At 39.9% G+C, this 19,359-nt stretch overlaps 3 protein-coding genes across 11 annotated transcripts; 2 read left to right on the top strand and 1 right to left on the bottom strand.

Annotated features, from left to right (window-relative positions):
• Positions 1 to 492: 492 nt before the first annotated feature.
• On the top strand, positions 493 to 4,101 carry LOC133391707 (uncharacterized). The gene is made up of 4 exons (XM_061647497.1): positions 493 to 1,872; positions 2,533 to 2,670; positions 2,933 to 4,021; positions 4,063 to 4,101. Exons 1-4 carry the CDS (start codon positions 493 to 495, stop codon positions 4,099 to 4,101), a joined length of 2,646 nt encoding a protein of 881 aa, XP_061503481.1.
• Positions 4,102 to 8,479: 4,378 nt separating this feature from the next.
• Positions 8,480 to 18,044, top strand: LOC1282065 (protein polybromo-1). Of its 9 annotated transcripts, none has more exons than XM_061647659.1 (16): positions 8,480 to 8,731; positions 8,831 to 9,025; positions 9,112 to 10,036; positions 10,312 to 10,523; positions 10,586 to 11,157; positions 11,232 to 11,370; positions 11,443 to 11,813; positions 11,876 to 12,197; positions 12,975 to 13,062; positions 13,179 to 13,809; positions 13,898 to 14,070; positions 15,217 to 15,392; positions 15,465 to 15,527; positions 16,006 to 16,437; positions 16,710 to 17,274; positions 17,348 to 18,044. In XM_061647659.1, exons 2-16 carry the CDS (start codon positions 8,909 to 8,911, stop codon positions 17,647 to 17,649), a joined length of 5,088 nt encoding a protein of 1,695 aa, XP_061503643.1. In that variant the 5' UTR covers positions 8,480 to 8,731; positions 8,831 to 8,908; the 3' UTR covers positions 17,650 to 18,044. The 9 variants fall into 9 exon arrangements, with proteins under 9 accessions (XP_061503643.1, XP_061503641.1, XP_061503636.1 ...); XM_061647657.1 differs by having other exon boundaries at positions 8,505 to 8,731; positions 8,879 to 9,025; XM_061647652.1 differs by having other exon boundaries at positions 8,530 to 8,731; positions 8,879 to 9,025; positions 10,297 to 10,523.
• LOC1282066 (D-aspartate oxidase) lies at positions 17,686 to 19,130 on the bottom strand. The gene is made up of 3 exons (XM_322069.6): positions 18,820 to 19,130; positions 18,027 to 18,742; positions 17,686 to 17,972 (listed from the first exon to the last, which is right to left on the bottom strand). Exons 1-3 carry the CDS (start codon positions 19,128 to 19,130, stop codon positions 17,836 to 17,838), a joined length of 1,164 nt encoding a protein of 387 aa, XP_322069.6. The 3' UTR covers positions 17,686 to 17,835.
• Between the last annotated feature and the right edge of the window lie 229 nt (positions 19,131 to 19,359).

Genomic DNA, 19,359 nt, shown 5'->3' with positions numbered 1-19,359 from the left:
CGTAGCGGCGTCGTATGTCCCGACACTCATTTTCCTAACGTACTAGATCGTTGCTACAATTATTCACCGCGGCGTTGTAGGACCGAGCGCAAGAAATGTCCCAGGTGACTACTGTTCAACATTTTTAGGTTAAACTCCTCGTGAACAGCTCGACTTATCCCATTGCCTCACATAAACGCTTGAAAACATGGGTGTGTGAGTGAACAACGATGTGGTGAAGCGTTGATGTTTATGTCAGAACTTCGGTAGAAGCCGGACTGTAGTAGGCTATGACTACTATGACTACCAAACAGTGGGATTTTGCCTCAGCAGAATTTCACATCCTAGGCATAGTAGCCTATGCCATGTTTAGTAATAAATCAGTTCATAGTTAACCACCAAACTAGCAAGTTGGTTTTTATTTGCTCTCTGTGTGAACTGTAACATTTGGCGACGAGGAAAAGTTCAGAAGCATCTCGAAGGTCTTTTTAGCGAAATCATCAAATAACGAAAATGTCCCAAGAGGATCTGCGAAACGCCATCGTCCAACTCACGAATCTCGTCGCGAAGCAGCAGCAGCAGATCGAAAATTTAGCAAATCGAACTTTTTCGACGGCGGCTAGCGGAAGCGAGAAGACAATCGAGTCGTTGGCAAATGGAATCCAAGATTTCCTGTACGATCCGGACGCAGGAGTTTTCTTTGATGCATGGTACGCTAGATACGAAGACGTCTTCATTCAGGATGGTCATTCTCTCGACGATGCCGCCCGTGTGAGATTGCTTCTACGCAAATTAAGCACCCCTCTGCACGATAAGTACGTGAACACTATTCTGCCAAAGCATCCTCGCGATTTCTCTCTGGATGAGACCGTTACAAAACTGAAGAAGTTGTTTGGTCGCCAGAAGTCGTTACCAGCCCGTTACCAGTGCTTGCAGTACGCCAAGAGTGACGCGGATGATTTTACTTCGTATGCTGCCATGGTCAACAAACACTGCGAAGCGTTTCAACTTTCCAAGCTCACGTCAGATCAATTCAAAGCTCTCCGATTTGTCTGTGGACTCCAATCGCCACGGGATGCGGACATCCGAGCTAGATTGATTTCGAAACTGAAAGCTGATGAATCTGCAGTTGTTGAACAAGGAGAAGCTGCAAGTAAGGTGACTTTGGACAACCTGGTGGAAGAATGTCATCGTGTGGCCAACCTTAAGCATGACTCGCAGATGGTGGAAAACAAGGAGGCTTGCTCCGTCAACGCCATTTCGCGCAACCAGAATCATTCTTGTTCGAAGAAGACCAACAAAGTGCCCAAGACACCCTGCTGGAAATGTGGGGAACTGCACTACGTTCGTGAATGTCCGTTTGCATCGCACATGTGTACTAGATGCAAGCAGCAAGGACATAAAGAAGGCTACTGTTCAAGCAGTAAGCCCGCTGCATCCAAGCCTTTCAAGCAATGGAAGCCCAAAGAGAGCATGAAGACGAATGGCATTTACACTGTTCGCAACGTCGGAAGAAAACGCAAATTCGTCTCGGTCGAGCTCAACGGGGTAGCAGTCAAGCTTCAGCACGACTCGGCGTCCGACATCACCATCATTTCGAACGAAACATGGGCTAGCATCGGACGACCACCCACTCAACCGACCGATGAATCTGCTGTCACAGCGTCTGGTAGTGATTTGAATCTCCTCGCAGAGTTTCAAGCCGACATCACTATTAACAACGTGACCAAGACAGGGCGCATTTTCATCTCTGATAGCGCCGATCTCAACGTTTTGGGAATCGATACTATGGATCTATTTGATCTGTGGTCCGTACCGATTAACAGCTTGGTCAACGTCGTACATCAAAACTCTGACCAATACGTTGATCGCCTCAAGCACCAGTTTCCGGAGGTTTGTCGAAGCACGCTGGGTAGATGCACAAAAGCGCAAGTGAAGTTATACTTGAAGCCTGATGCCCGTCCATGCTATTGTCCGAAGCGACCAGTGGCGTATGCGGCTCTTCCCAAAATAGATGCGGAACTCGAAAGGCTCGAAACAAACGGTATAATTTCTCCAGTTCAATTCTCGGACTGGGCAGCACCAATAGTCGTCGTACGGAAGTCGGACAATGTTTCGGTCCGTGTGTGCGGTGATTATTCTACGGGGCTGAACAACGCGCTGGAATGTGACCGTCATCCTCTACCTCATCCTGACGATCTTTTCGCGGAGCTGGCTGGGGCACGCTATTTCACACACCTTGACTTATCAGACGCCTATCTACAAGTTGAGGTCGAGGTGGAATCGCGCAAGCTACTTACCGTGAACACACATCGCGGCCTTTTCCGGTACAACCGACTTCCTCCCGGAGTCAAGTCGGCACCTGGTGCTTTCCAACGCATTATTGACAGCATGGTGGCTGGCATCTCTGGAGTGAAACCTTACCTTGATGATATCTTCATTGCTGGCCGCACCAAAGAGGAGCACGACCGTATCCTCTATGCTGTTCTCGAACGCGTCCGTGAGTATGGTTTCCATTTACGCCTTGAAAAATGTCGTTTCGCGCTTCCCCAGATCGGTTTCCTTGGATTGATCGTCGACAAGGACGGTGTTCGGCCTGACCCGTCCAAAACAGAAGCCATTGCCAAGATGCCACCCCCGAAGGACGTGAAGCAACTTCGCTCCTACCTCGGAGCTATCAACTATTACAGGGTTTCCCACGATTTATTGGTCAGTTTCCATGATTTTTTGGTGCGTTCCCACGATTTTTTGGTCGTATCCCATAGATTTTTGGTTCGTTCCCATAATTTATTGGTATTTTCCGATTGGATATCAATACAATTGGACCAAAAAATTCTGGGAAACTATCAAAAAATCGTGGAAACGCACCAAAAAAATATGGGAACGTACCAAAAATTGATGGGAACCAACCAATAAATCGTGGGAAACCCTGTATGGTCGATTCGTTCCACAGATGAAGCACCTCAGGGCTCCCCTGGATGACCTGCTGAAAAAGGATGCTCGCTGGAACTGGACAAAAGAGTGTCAGAAATCTTTTGAGCAGTTCAAGACCATTTTACTCTCCGACCTGCTGCTTACTCACTATGACCCATCTAAGGAGATCATCGTCGCGGCAGACGCATCGAAGTATGGTCTAGGCGCTGTCGTCATGCATCGTTTCCCCACCGGTGAGGTGAAGGCAATCGCACATGCTTCTCGCTCACTGACGGCAGCGGAAATGAACTATGGCCAAGTGGAAAAGGAAGCATTGGCGTTGATATTCGCTGTCACCCGTTTCCATAAGATGCTGTACGGACGGCATTTCACTCTCGAAACCGATCATCAACCGCTACTCAAAGTTTTCGGCTCGAAAAAAGGAATACCAGTTTACACAGCCAATCGTCTGCAACGATGGGCTTTGACACTTCTCCTGTATGACTTCGAGATCAAGCACATCTCGACGATGAATTTCGGCTACGCAGACTTCCTGTCCCGGCTGATGTCGTCACAGCGCAGACCAGATGAGGATTACGTCATAGCTGCCGTCTATGTCGAATCCGAAGCAAAGGCGATTCTCGAAGACTCCATCAACAATCTGCCAGTCACACATCAGATGATTGTGGCTGAGACACGTAAGGATGCTGTTCTGCAGCAAGTGATTAGTTACATCAATGAAGGATGGCCAGCAAGCGTGAAGCTAATCACCGATCCTGATGTGAAGAAGTTCTTCGTCAGACGTGAGGGACTTCAAGTCGTCGATAACTGCGTCATGTTCGGCGATCGAATCGTCGTCCCATCAAAATTCCGGAAGCGAATCGTCCGCCAGCTACATCGTGGGCACCCAGGAATGGAGCGGATGAAGTCTCTGGCTCGCAGCTACATTTACTGGCCGAATGTTGACGACGATGTGGCGCAATTCGTTCGTCAGTGCGATGCATGTGCTGAAGCAGCGAAGGCTCCGACGAAAGCAACCCTGGAATCATGGCCTCTTCCGGACCGGCCGTGGCAACGAGTACACGTCGATTTCGCTGGCCCAATCGACGGACATCACTATTTCGTGATTGTAGATGCCTACTCTAAGTGGCCCGAAATTTTTCGCACTAGATCCATCACCACGACAACAACTTTGGACCTGCTTCGTGAAACATTTTCCCGTTACGGCAATCCAGACACGCTAGTCTCAGATAACGGAACGCAGTTTACGAGCGGACAGTTTCAACAGTTTTGCAGTGAGAATGGCATCAACCATATTCGTACTGCTCCATACCACCCGCAGTCGAATGGCCAAGCTGAACGTTTCGTGGATTCCCTCAAACGCGGCCTTAAGAAGTTAGGTAAGGGGGAATCACCAACATTACAGCATCTACAGACGTTTCTTTCAGTGTACCGATCAACACCCAACCGGAATACACCTAAGGGAACGTCTCCAGCCGAAGCGTTTTTAAAAAGAACGATGCGCACTACGTTGGATCTGTTGAGGAAACCATATCCTCCGACTGCAGCCGTTAACCACAAATAAAATGAACAATTCAACAAACGGCATGGAGCGGTCAAGCGATCATTTGTAGAGAATGACTTGGTGTATGTTGAACAACACGTACACAACAAAAAGTCGTGGGTTCCTGGTCGAGTCATTGAACCAAAAGGATCCGTTAACTATGTCGTGTCGCTTGACTTGCATGGAAGACAGAAGCTGGTTAGATCGCATGTCAACCAAATGCGTTCTCGCTACGGTTCCGAAACCCCTGGGCAAGAACAACAACAACTTCCATGGGAAGTTTTATTAGAAGAAGTTGGTACTACTGCTGCAGTGAAACCAGCTGGCAATCATGTTGCTATTAATTTGAACTCTACGGTGCCAGCTGATGTTCCTGTTTTTGAAAATCCGCCAACCGATTTTAACCCGCCAACAACCCATGAACAACCATCATTAGCATCGGAATCCATCACATCCGAATCCGTCATAGCCGAATCTATCGCATCTGAATCCGTCGCATCCGAATCCATCGGATGCTTACTACGTCGTTCTGTACGAACACCGAGAATCCCTCGATGGCTCTCATCATACGACCTTTATTAAAAAGGGGGAGATGTAGTAGGCTATGACTACTATGACTACCAAACAGTGGGATTTTGCCTCAGCAGAATTTCACTTCCTAGGCATAGTAGCCTATGCCATGTTTAGTAATAAATCAGTTCATAGTTAACCACCAAACTAGCAAGTTGGTTTTTATTTGCTCTCTGTGTGAACTGTAACACGGACAAACAAGAAGCTTACAGTTTCGTCCTCGGTGTTCAACAACCAAAACACTGAGTAAGAAGAAATAAAGATCTTTTCAGGAGTATCAGAATAGCGAGGAAAAGCACGGACCAAAAAAAACGTGAAAGCGTGTTTTATAATAAACTTTTTGTTTGATACGGATTGAATAGTACGCGTGTTTTGTTTTGGACCGGTAGCAAATGGCACCAGAAAAAAAATGCTTCACTCTGACGTTTCAACTGTCAAAACAAGCTTAAAGTCGATGATATCGCCAGCTCTTTAAGCTAAATTTAAGCTTCCAGCAGCTCGAAAAACGAAAAAATCTACTCTAAGATGTCACTTGGGGTGTTGCCATCCCTAGAATTTCATGTGAGCGCCGTACGTTCCCACTACGAACAGATTCAATAATCAGCCGTACCGGCGAACTCGATCGTTCCTGGGAACGTTCGCCGCGACGTTCATTTTCACTCATATCATAGCCCTTTAGATAAAAAATTAGAAAACCGTATAAATTTTGTACTGGCCAACCTAGTGGTACACTCATGAGCGACGAATGTTTCTCGTCGAACGAGTTCGCCGGTACGGCTGAATACCAGCCATTGGCCCACAATTCGATAGTTTGTTTCGTAACAAAATCTAGTATGCCTTGGAGTGCAGAAATATCCACGGTATCTCGCAAAAATGGTATGTGGGTTTACTCAGGCGTGGCACGAAGAAAGAAGCCAATAAACTTAAGTGACGGCCAAATCTTTGATTAAAACGCTGACCTGAACTTTACTGAATTCCAACAAAACATTTCCTTTGCAAAATCTGATATATAGGCAACAATTATTGAAACCGTTCAGCCAACAAGCAAGGAGCAGTGTACCATACGAACCATACGCTACCACTTAAAGTGAAGATCTTATAAGAGTGACTGTGCATATTGTTGGAATTATCAATTTCCTGTATATATAAATAGAACTCAAATATAATTAAGCCAGTCTTGATCTGAACTCCGAACGGAACAGACGTGTCTCTCCTTTAATTTGAACACATATGACCATTTGGTTCATTCAACAGACCTTGGTTGGGATCTAGGACTGTGTAGGAACGAGGTCAAGTAATATAAAACGATTTGACAAGTAGCCAAAAGTTCGTTACAATCAGTTCGACATCTAAGGGCCCTTTACGATTCAAACTTTAATTGTGATAAAAGTGGTAAATTGGTTATTGGATGTTTTACCAAATGTATTGATGCCACTTTTAATAATAATGGTTTCAGGGTTTTATGTGTTTGCCAGGGTTATCTGCTGTCAAAAAAACATCCAAGATAGTCAAACTGAATTTGACTAATACTTGACCTCGTTCCTACACCTAGTCCTTGGTTGGGATTCAACAATGTTCAGAAAGGCATCAGAGTTTCATTTGGCCGTCAAATGTTTACATTGTTTATTTGGGTTCGAAAACGATGTTAATTTCATCCGATAAAATCGCATTGGATCTGTTGAAGTATCAATTCAATACGTAGAAACCGTGCTTAATATATTCACATATATAACTGTACACTTGTAAATACTTTGAACTAGAATCTAGAATAAAAACCTCAGTTGAGCATTGGCAATCAACAGCAACGGTTGTGTTTCACTGCGCTCGCTCAATACGCTCAATAGGATCAGCGTTACCACGGCCGTTTTATGCTCGAAATATTCAATAGCGCGCTGAGCTTGTCAATAATACGGCCGAATATCATCGAAAACCCTGTAAGTTTAAATAAAAAATACACAGTTTTCCTTCGCACCTGTTGTTGTGTCCGCACAGAAGCATAAGACGTGTATGTACAGGAGTCCACCGAGATACGACTGTATTTGGGATCGAAAAAATGTCCCAAAGCCAGGCGTAAGTCGAAATAGTCGTAAATCGAATATCTATGAATATAAAGTTTATAACCGAAGTTGAAGAGTTGGAATCAATGATATCGTGTATTTCATTTAAAAAAAAAAGTTCGATAATGTAATAATTATATTCCAAAAGCCGAACACAATATACAGTAAAGCGTCGATTATCCGGGTAGCTCGGGACCGGACGGTTGCCGGTTAATCGATTTGCACGGATAATGGTCCAAGAAATGTCAAACGCATAAAAAAAATATGAAATTCACTAGTTTTATGATTAATTCACCTGGAATCAATCGATTAATCATTAGTAGAATATTATTTTAATCAATAACTATAGGTTTAACACCTGTTCGTGAACAAAAAAGAATTTCGAAAATACCACTACACACTACAGAGCTGCATAAGAAACTGGTTAGCCAATTGACTATCGCTGCAAACTTACGCATGAACAGCTGTCAGATTTATGCGCACGGTTAAGCCGCCCGCCGGTTAATCCGGCCCCGGATAATCGACGTTCTACTGTAGATATTCAAAATCTGATAGTTGTGGAATCTTTAGAATTGTGTGTATAACGGGTAGCAGCACAGAAATTCAAAAAAAATACATCAATTTCTTTTCAATGACAACTTTAACCGTAGAGTTGGCAACCAGATTTACACACGTAAGTTGGCAACTGGCATACCCGGTCCATTCCACACGTTTTGATGCAAAAAATTAACGATTTTCATAGGTAATCAATGCTTTCTATATTTTAATGCTGTAAGCAACTAATGCCGACCATATATTCTATTCTATTTAATTTATTCATTAAGTTTTTTTTCATTTTATTATAAAAATAACGGTCAAATTGAAATTTGGAATCGCTTGAATTTGACTCGAAAATAAACACAATACGAGGAAGAAGCTCGGATGGAGAAATTTCCGATACCCCCTCCAGGCCTCAGCGATTTTTATACCAGACCCTCCAGTATTGTTACGACGAGTCGTCAATTGTCGTTAATTTGTTCTGAATGACTTTACCGTTCAAATAGACATGGAGCAATAACGTCGTGCGTGAAAAAAATAGCTCAAAATTTAACTCCGTGTAAATCAAAGTAGCTCATTTGACTCAGTCAACCAACTTGTTATATGTTTGAAAACACACAAAAATAGGTTAAAATTTGTTCAAATCTATTACTCAGCGTTTGAAATAAATATGGCTCGTAAACAATCCTGATAATTCTGATAATTCCTGAAATGAAGCAGAAATGTAGCGCGAAACGAGTAGCTCTGTTTACAAAATTGAGCTACTTTTTGTCGCGCGAGGCTTGAACGGTTACCTTCTCTATACATACACCTTGATCGAATGCGCTCTCGCAGACTGCTCGAATTTGTTGTACGGGAATGCTCTAGATTCCATTACCTGTTATCATTAATCCACCTTGGTTCCATCACTTGATCTCCCAGATCCACCTTGGTTTGGCTTCCATTATGACAGCTCAAATTAGACAAGCATTTTCCAAGCCATAGCGTTTGTAAATTGAGCGTGAGATAAAATAAAAGATAAGTTTGTGGACATCTAAAACACATTCGTTTCTTTAAGGTTTGGGAGTTCCATTGAAACGATTGGTTACGAAAGTTCTTTAAAGCAAATATTGTAAGTTTATTGGAGCATTTGCCGTTTTGAATATGATTTATAGCCGGCACGCCTTTAGTAGGAATATCAGCATCACTACAAATAGATTATAATCTTTAGGTGCTTACATTACCGCTCCTGTGTGTTGTTTCTTTGTCATCATTGTAGTTAATTGCGATATAGTATCGCATATTTGGCATGAGCAAACGGCGTCGAATGAGCTCTTTGCAAGATGACGAAAACAGTGAGGAAGATGCCTCTCCCGAGCATAGTCCGGTTCCTACAACTACGAGGAAGAAGAAAAGGCTTGATCCGGTGCGTAAGAAATACTCTCATGCCTCAGTGTAAAGGGTACAATTGTGTATTTGCCTCCAAATAATGAAGGTTTCTTTTATTCGTAGATGGAATTATGCCAGCATCTGTACGAATCTATTCGTACGTTTAAGAAAGAGGATGGTTCAACACTCTGTGACACTTTCATCAGAGCACCAAAGCGACGCCAAGAGCCATCATACTACGAAGTAGTTGTAAATCCTATCGATTTGTTAAAAGTTCAGCAGAAATTGAAAACAGATTCGTATGAAGATGTTGAAGACTTGGCCGCAGATATCGAATTAATTGTGAACAATGCAAAAGCTTTCTATAAGCCAGATTCAACTGAATATCAAGATGCTTGTCAATTATTAGACTTGTTTAACACAAACAAAAAACGAATTGTAGAACACCATATTGAAGAAGGATGGTCAGAATCCAAAACTCGTAAAATTACTCGTCCCCGTAAATCACTTACTACTGAAGAGGACGAATACGAAGAATGGTCAGACTTCGATCCATATGAAGAACTTTTTGCAACTGTCATGACTGCAACAGATCCTCTAGACAATCACGATCTATATCATATGTTTCAGCTTCTTCCTTCTAAAAAACTTTATCCTGGATATTATGATATTATAGACCATCCAATTGATTTAAAATTGATTGCAACTAAAATTCAAACCAGTGCATATTCAAGCCTCAATGAAATGGAAAAGGATTTGTTGCAAATGACAAAAAATGCATGCACATTTAATGAACCTGGATCGCAAATTTACAAGGATGCAAAAATGTTGAAAAAAATTTTTATGGCAAAAAAAACTGAAATTGAATCGGGACGGTATAGAAAACCACCACTGAAACGCCCACGTCAGGCGTCCAGTGCAATGGTAGCAGCCTTAAAGGAGGAAATCGATACTTCCGATGATGATTTTGATGACTCGATAGAGACAGAGGGCGACGGTCCACTTTGGCAATTATTCGACCAACTGTACAATACTGCGAATACTAATGGTAAGTAATGTATCCAAATGAATTTGTTTTTCGTATTAAATCAAATTTATTGCTGTTTTCATTAATTATTGTGATGGAAACCGGAATTATTTGTTGCTTGTTGTGAATGGAGATAATATGTTGTTTTTAGTATTGCAATCATTTTTTTAACATTCGTATTCCATTATTTTATTTTATGTATTTTCCCCTAAATTTCATATTGGTTTTTGTCCATTTTGTGTTCGTTTACTTTACACTATTTGTCGAATATATTTACATAGATCCCAATGCCTTAGGTGCGCCGTTGGGTGAAGCTCTTTGGAAACTTCCCAACAAACGCTTCCATCCAGAATATTACAACCAGATTAAAAAACCAATATCGATGGCTCAAATACGAAATAAATTAAAAAAAGGAATATATACACATATTACTGACATGACTGCGGACCTTTACTTGATGTTAGATAATGCGAAAAAAGCTAATGCTCCTAACAGCAAGATACACAAGGTAAGTGATACCAACAATTTTCCTAGCTCTTTGTTAATATCTTTTCTTCAATTGCCTTGCAGGATGCCTTAAAGATGCAAAGAATCCTGAATCAAAAGCTTATTGACTCTGGTGATCTAGAAGAGAGCGACGAAGATGAAGATGAAGAAGATACCGATTCTTCAACACATGCTTCGACACGTAAAAAGGGTCGTATGCCTAAGAGTGTAGGGTCTCCTTCTCATGGGGTTTCTAGTAATACAGTTGTATCTAGAACCAACCGCATAGCACCAGCAGTGTCTCTCAAAAAGAAGTTATTATCATTGCATGAATTCCTTGTTGGTTTTACGTATGACGATCATCAGCCAATGGCTCTGTTTATGGAAAAGCCTTCTAAAAAACTGTATCCTGACTATTATCAAGTCATACAGCATCCAATTGATATGACAACAATTGAAAACAATATCAAAGCTGATCGGTACAGCACAATTGATGACATAGTGGGAGATTATCGCCTAATGTTTTCAAATTGCCGAAAATACAACGAAGAAGGATCAATGATTTATGAAGATGCCAATATCTTGGAAAAAGCACTCAATGAAAAATTGAAGGAATTCTCTGGAATAAGCAAAAAATTGAACATAATAGGAAAAATGTAAGATGCTGTTCAAATCTAAAGAAATGGCTAAAATGTAACCTTTTTAAATGTCATTTCTTGTCTATCTCCAGTCCTAAACCGGCACGCAAAAGTAACTCAACCCCACTAGAAAATAAACTGAAGCAGATGTACGACACAATACGGGAATACAGAGAACCGAAGCAAAATCGTCAGCTTTCGTATATATTTATGAAGCTACCATCAAAAAACGTACGAATGCATATCTTCTTTTCTTTTTTTTTTGTGTTCTTGTGCTAATTTGTTTAAGTTGTTAAATTTTAGGAATATCCTGATTATTACGACATAATCAAAGATCCAATTGATATAGAAAAAATCGAAAAAAAATTACGACAGCAAATTTATGAAACCGTTGATGATATGGCAGCAGATTTTATGCTCATGTTTGAAAACGCTTGCAAGTACAATGAACCTGATTCTCAAATTTACAAAGATGCTCTGTGTCTGCAACAATTGCTCATACAAACGAAACAAGCCTTGCGTAGCGAGGAAACGGTACCTAACGTTCAACAAGCGGTTCAGGAACTTCTACTGTCACTTTTTACCACATTTTATAATTACCAAGACGAAGAAGGTCGATGTTACTCCGATTCGTTAGCTGAGTTGTCAGAGTATGACGAATGCGATGGTAACAGGTAGTAACGAAATAAACTATAATTTAGAAAACATGCGTCAATTAAACAATTTTCTGTTTCAGGATTCGAGCTATTTCATTGGATCTCATCAAACGGCGACTTGATAAAGGATTGTATAAGCGTTTGGATATATTTCAAGAAGACATTTTTAGTTGTCTGGAACGCGCACGCCGGCTAAGTCGCACAGATTCTCAAGTATTTGAAGATTCAATAGAATTACAATCGTTTTTTATTAAAAAACGAGATGAATTATGTCAAAATGTGAATGTACTTGAATCTCCAGCCCTGAGCTATAACACGATGCACTTAAGTGCTGCTGTTGAGTCTCTGCGGCAATCAAAATTACTACAAGAAGAAGAAGCGGATACCGATAGTGATGCAGTGGTAAGTGTATAGGGTGTATAAACATGTTTTATCAAATATTATAGTAATGTTCTACATGTATTGTATGCGTGTTGTGAGTGTAAACCTTGGGTATTACGGAATTTTCTTCAAAGATTTTTTTGTAGCAAAGATTGACTATCCGGCTGCATGGTCTGGCCTAATCAAACGTCAGCAAAGGAATTTCAGTAGGTTAATATTCAATTTATCAGTCAAAAGTTGTTGTTTTACCGCACCGAAGCTATTTTTAAAAGAGCAATATGATTTTTAAAACGCTCAAGGTGTTTTTGTCGGAGGCTTTTTGTATCGTTTGCAAATTTACACATATATTTCGAGATTATTTGATTGAAAGCAATAGTTTATGAGTTTTAGCGTTTTATTTATATGAGGATTTTTTGTTAAAATGAGGATTTTCTGTGCAAAAAGCGAAGAGCACTAGAGCATTTAAACATGCAAAATTTATATCTATATAAACATACCCCCTCCACTGTTGAATTATCCAATAGTGAAAAGCTGGATGCTATCACTACCGCCCTTCACTTGCTCAACATCTATAGAGGGCTTCGACTCGTCTTATCGCCTAGGGCCACCGATACCTTATATCCGCCACTGAGGGTATAAAGAAGATAATGCTAATCTACTTTGCACACTCGTAGGTGGGAATGAAAATCCCCTGCCATTTAGTACCCTATATTCTTGTTTTACTATTTTTGTAAAATTTATTGATTTAATTTAGAATCATGTTTCTCTCAAGAACTGTTTTGCTTTCTGTTTTATTAGCAACCATCTCAAGGAGAAAGTATGACGATCGATCAAAAAGTATTTTCACCTGGGGACTTTGTCTACATCGATTTGCCCGAAAACAAAAGTAAGTGTATGATGTAGGCTAGATGATTTTATTTTTTGTTACGTGTGAATTACGTGCTACGTGTGAGCCAGTGTTAAGTTGTTTGTCGAAAAGAATAATAAGTTTTTTTTTTACAGTTCCTGGCATAATGTACATAGAGCGCTTGTGGACCACTAGTGACAACATCAAAATGATGAATGGTTTGTTACTGCTTCGCCCCCACGAAACTTTTCACGTTCAGACTAGGAAATTCATGGAACAAGAGCTTTTCAAAAGTGATCAACGAATAGAAATTCCATTGTCAAAGGCTTTAAATAAGTGTTTTGTAATGCATATACGAGATTACGTTAAACTCAAACCTGAAAATTTTTCCAGTAAAGATGTATTTGTATGCGAATCACGGTATAGTTCAAAGGCGAGATCGTTTAAAAAACTCAAAACATGGAATCTTGTGCGCGCAAATGACCCTGTGAAATTAACAGCACGAGAAACACCAATTGAAGTGAAACGTGTAATGTCGGTTTTCAAAGAGCGCGTGGAAAAGCATAAAGAAGAGCTTTCTGAATTACAGCTCCAAGAAGCAATTCCTGAAAAGGAGAAACCAAACGTAGTTATTTACATGAATGGTGTTGAGGATGGTAATGTATACTACGAACAATACAATACCGTTTGTGGTGGCGTAGTGAAGACCGGCGATTATGTGTATGTTGCTACTGAATCTGGCAAGCAATCGATTTCACAGATCACTTCAATTTGGGAAACAAAAGAGTAAGTGTGCTTTATTTTCGAGAATAATCATCTGCCTGATGAGTTTGCTTCGTGCATTTATTAATTTAAAATGTTCTTTAACTTACAGCGGGAAAGTTTTGTTTCGAGGGCCGTGGCTTCTAACTCCTCCTGAAGTCCCAGGCACGGTAAATCGCCTATTTTATAGGCAAGAAGTTTTACTTTCGACAATTCAAGAAACAACTTCCGCGGTAGCAATTGTTGGGCGTTGTGCGGTTCTAGATCAAAGCGAGTATATAACTAGTAAGTAAACCTGTCGTACCTGTGACATACCTGCCGTACCTTGCCGATCGCTGGTTTAGTAGAGTAAAAGTTTGGTCGGAGGCAGATTTGATTCCAATAAATCCACCATGGTTACTGCCGACTAAATTTGGAGCAAGGGGCGCCAGTCTGCAGAATAGGATCTAGGACAGGATCTTGTATTCAGCACCCAGCTTCATGAACGCAGTTCCGAGCTTGCCCTTCTCTATTAGTGCTGGGTAAATGATTCAGATTCATGAATCTGAATAAATCTTGGAATAAATCTGAATCCCGGTTGTAAAGATTCATGAATCTCCAAATATTCTTGAATCACCTAAGATTGATGAATCTCAAAAGACTCATGAATTTCGAAAGATTCATGAATATCAAAAGATTCATATATCTAGGGATTCATGAATACATTCATGATTCATGAGATTCATACATCTCCAAAAAATCATAGAGCTTGAGCATCTCATTATTCTTCTTTTTGAAGCAACAACCTACATGGTCACGCCAGCCTATACAGGCTTTCGGGACTTCTTGACAAGTCCACGCAACAGGGTTATTTTTTTTTCTACGGGGAGACGGTCCATGCGCGGCTTAAAGCCGCGACGGGTTTAAAATGTTGTTTAAGATGTTGAGGATGTTGTTTGGTGAGATCGCGCAAATTAACTATTTTGCAAATCATACATCTCTAAAGATTCATGAATCCCTGGAGATATATAATGGATTTATTAATCTTTTAGATTGATGAATCTTTGAAGATTCATGTCACTTTCGAGATTCATAAATCCTTGGAGATTCGTGAATCTTTGAAGAGTCGATTCGAGATTCGAATCACTCATCACTGAAGATTCATATGAATAAATCTCATCGAAAAAGTCAAGAAACTCAACACTAGTCTCTACCCCCTAAATTTGCCATGCCCCCATCTGTACAAGAAGTTAATTTTCCCCGTATATCCAAGCAAGATTAATTGAAAGACGTATTATAGGAAAAAAACAGAGAAAAGCAAGATTAACCGTTTAACGGTAATTATATGATCATCAAATATTATTGGAATGAACGTTTGATTTTTTTAGTTATATATACTGTGTTTTGCAGCTTGACTCTAGTATTTTATTTTCTGAAAAAAATGTTTTTTAGGGAGGCCAACCGAAATAGCTGAATCAGATGTATATATGTGTGAATCCATTTTCGATGAATTCAAAAAACAAATAAGAAAGATTGTCGCTCCTTCTGGATTACGTAAATTTACTCACAGTCAGATGGTCACAACAGATGAAATATATCATTTCCGACGTCCTATTAACCCTCCCAAGGTAATCTTTTATTACAATAAAATCCTGAGATAAAATTTTAAAGGTCAATTACGCTTATGCCCATCCTAAAAGGTCACATGTGGTGAGATTGCTTCAGCCCAGGAGAATAAACCGATTTCGGCGAATGATTTGACGGTACGTAAATGCAAACCTTGTAAAAATACATCCGTTATGTTTGGTCTTCAGTAGTTTGACGAATTTCTTGAGTGTGTAGTTGTACTTACTAACTGACTTAACACGTAGCCTAACATATCTGAATTAAGCGGTTGCATATCTGACTAAAAGTGAATATGAACCTGTATATATTTTTAGTTTATTATTTTTCGATTAAAATGCTTGTTTATCTGTTTTGCACAACCTCATAAATATTGACTATGTTTTACAATACTGTAAAGATTATCACATAACAATGAATTCAGATTTAAATACGTACCTAACCAACAACATAGTTTATTAAGCCAAATAAAGTAAAATGTGTTCCGCCAGTTATCATATAATTACATGGAGGAGGAAATAACATAATCTAACACAATATCATGATATTTAAAAGCTGGTGTTGAAAAGTTAAAAATCATCACAAACTGTGCTGTTATGCCCCACCTGAATCTTACAGGACATGAAGGACGACTTTGGTATCATCGATGATTCAATCGATGGCCCTCCGTCAATTGGCTCGGACACAATCATGACGGCATCGCCACATCCAACACATTCTATCAACACCAGTACCCCGTCGATGACCACCAAAAAAACATCTAAGCCGGGCAAGAAGCTAGTTACAGGCTACATATTGTACTCTAGTGAACATCGGAAGACTATCTGTGCCAGTAATCCGGAAGCAACGTTCGGTGACGTATCACGAATAGTCGGAAACGAGTGGCGTAATTTGAGCGATCAAGAGAAGACTATATGGGAGCAGCGCGCCATTAAAATGAATGAAGAAAGCGCAGCAAAACATGCAGCTGAAATGGGTGAATCAAATTGTCCCAGCCCAGCGAACCTCAAGACCGAGAGTCCAATCATTCAGGACATCATAACCAATCATGTATGGTGTTTTTTTTATTATTTTTGTTGTTATGTTGTTTTTAAGTTGCTTAAACATTCTCAATGCTAAATCCTTCAGATGTGATAAATAATTTTCCTTGACAATAAGTAGATATTATCAGTTCTATTTTGTGCGCAAGATTTTCATTGTGTTTCTTTCTAATAATTGTAGCTTTATGGCCGTTTTTACGACGTTAAACTACTAACTGTAAGCTTAAAATCATCTGTTTTCTCTATTTTATTTTTTATTTCTCAATTTTACTTCATAAACAGGCGTATGAGTGCTGTTGGGATAAATGTGACTTTCAGTTTGAGGATCCCGCGGAATTCTCTGAGCATTGCATTGCTGAAGGTGTAGGATGTGTTTACAAGTCCTTCGTAGCGCCAACTGAACAAGAATTTATCTGTATCTGGAGAAATTGTGTACGACTTCGACGAAATATGCCTCCTTTTCCATCTGTTACACGACTTGTGAAACATGTCAAAGAAGTACATCTAACGAAAGGAGTTAGCAAATTAATTCAACCGCAGGACCGTAGCAAAAACTACGTACATTCTAAGCGCTTTACATCCGGCATACAGATTGGAAATAATGCAGGAATGAGTGGAAGTAACACGAACACCAATAACATCGGAATGATAACCTTGCAACCAATGGGTAACGTAGGAAATCATTCATCGCATAGTACTAGCGGAAACCTTATGGCATTGTCATCGCAAAACCCTGGTGTCAATCAAATTCAATCAATGCACGCACAGCAACCTCCATCGATGCCCAATGCAAATGGAATCAATGCACAACAAATTGGCAGTACGATTGCTACGCCATACTTTAGCTGTAAGATTTTTCTGAAACAATTTTTGAATGTTTTTCGTTTGATATATTTATTACACATTCTATGCACTTTTAGATATTTCGAGTCAACCGGCGGAACCATTATTTGTAACAGTACCACCACGACCACAGCGAGTGCTACATTCTGACGCATATATAAAATATATAGAGAGGCTTCAACAGAAATCAACATATATAACGCCGTGGCAAAAAACGTTCACAGCAAGAAAAGAATCAATTCCTAATACTGATGTCAACAGACTTCCATCACAGTGGCTAGGTAAACGTGGTCAAGATCGCCCCGAGGTTGTAATTGATGCTTTATGGGATTTGCGAAATTTCATGATGAAAGATGTTATACAATTTGATCGTTTTTAAACATTATCCATTTTACTGTAGTGTCAACTGCTAAAATAAGTTATTTCAATTTTTTATTTCACATAAAAAAATGAATATTTGATAAACTTTCTTAGTATATTTCCTAAATATATTATATTTGTTTCATCAAAATTAGGAGTAACAACTTCTTTCTGTATGTAAGCAGTATCCTATAATTTGCATCGACTATAATTTCAGTCGAGTAATCGACGTTTCACCGATGTATTGTTGCACCAAGCGTGTTACGGTTCCTGCACAACCCCATGCAAGAGAGATTCCTGCGCCGCCATGCCCATAGTTATGTATTACAGCATGATTCTGACCTAAAACAAGAAACAATTATACATGATGCGTACGGATAATTAATAAAATCTTACCATTATCAAAACTAATAATTTCTATTTCCAAACGTACTCCGGAAGACCTGGCTGGTCGCAATCCAACACAATCCATTACAATTGCTGCGTTTTTCAAGCGTGGTTGAATTGCGAAACAATTCGCTCTAATATAGTAACGGTCATTAGGGTCTATACGTAGACTATCGATTTTCTGTTTAGTTCCCCCCAGAACCACTGTGTCTGTGTTAGGAATTATGTAACATGATTCATTGGCAAACGAATGAAATACGGAACTCGACTTTACTTTTTGAACCTGACCACGTACAGGAAATAATTCAAGATCGTTAAAAACGTGTTGCGAATTCAATCCCAGACAATTGACAATGATTGCATTTGCCTGTATGTTTAACATTTCCAGGCAATTGATACTTTGCAATCGTTTTTGATAAAATTTTACATTTCGATTAGATAAAGTGTCAATGTAACATTTCATAATCTTCGAAGGCTCACAGGTAAACGTTGTATACATAAACGCAACGCTTTTGCTATTCCGATAATTCGTTTGATGAGCGAGATCGAAATCATCAGAACTTAGGTACATTTCTTGAAATCCGAATACAATATTTCGCCACCACGGAGAAGATGTGTCTCTATGAAATAATTCTATAACAGGCACCAAACAAATTCCGCACTTATCAGCATATCCATCTTGCCAAAGCTGTAGGAAATAGTTGTGCGTTTCCTGTGCCCAACTCCTGAAACGAATTTGACATCGAAGGTTTTGATTTTATAAAACTCGAGATGGCTTTAGATGGATTTTAAAAATACTTACCTACATTCATATTCTGACGTTCCTTTTAGGCAGTACGGTCCCCATAGTCCAGCCGCAACGTCGCTAGTAGTATTGGGGCTAAAATGTTCACTAATAATATGTACTGTTGAACGAGGATATTCATGTGACAAACGAACCGCACATGACAATCCGTTTATTCCAGCTCCTAAAATAACAAAGTGTAATTGTTCTGCAGCCATCACTGTTATTCGTTCAATACGTGAAATAGTACTTAACACTGTTACAGTAGTATCAAAATACCAAATGAAAGATTGTGCAATTGAAGCTTTACTGTCGCCTGAATCATACATATCGACATCGGTTCGAATTGAATGGTCAATGAGATAAAGACTTTATCATATCTCCATTATGATGGAATTGTTCAAATCTCTCCCCAACCTTGGAATAAAATGTACATGCAATGTAGTAGAGATAGGTTCGCGAAATCGGAGCCACGGCTACACTGAATATCCGAAAATTGCTACACTGGCTCCGTTCCCGGCTATATCAATCCGACGATTTCGGTCCGGAGCTAATCGG

The sequence above is a fragment of the Anopheles gambiae genome, chromosome 2 (assembly GCF_943734735.2).
Source record: "Anopheles gambiae chromosome 2, idAnoGambNW_F1_1, whole genome shotgun sequence".
Classification (NCBI taxonomy): domain Eukaryota; kingdom Metazoa; phylum Arthropoda; class Insecta; order Diptera; family Culicidae; genus Anopheles; species Anopheles gambiae.
Note: the sequence above shows the minus strand (reverse complement) of the source record. Positions and strands in the feature narration are given on the sequence as shown.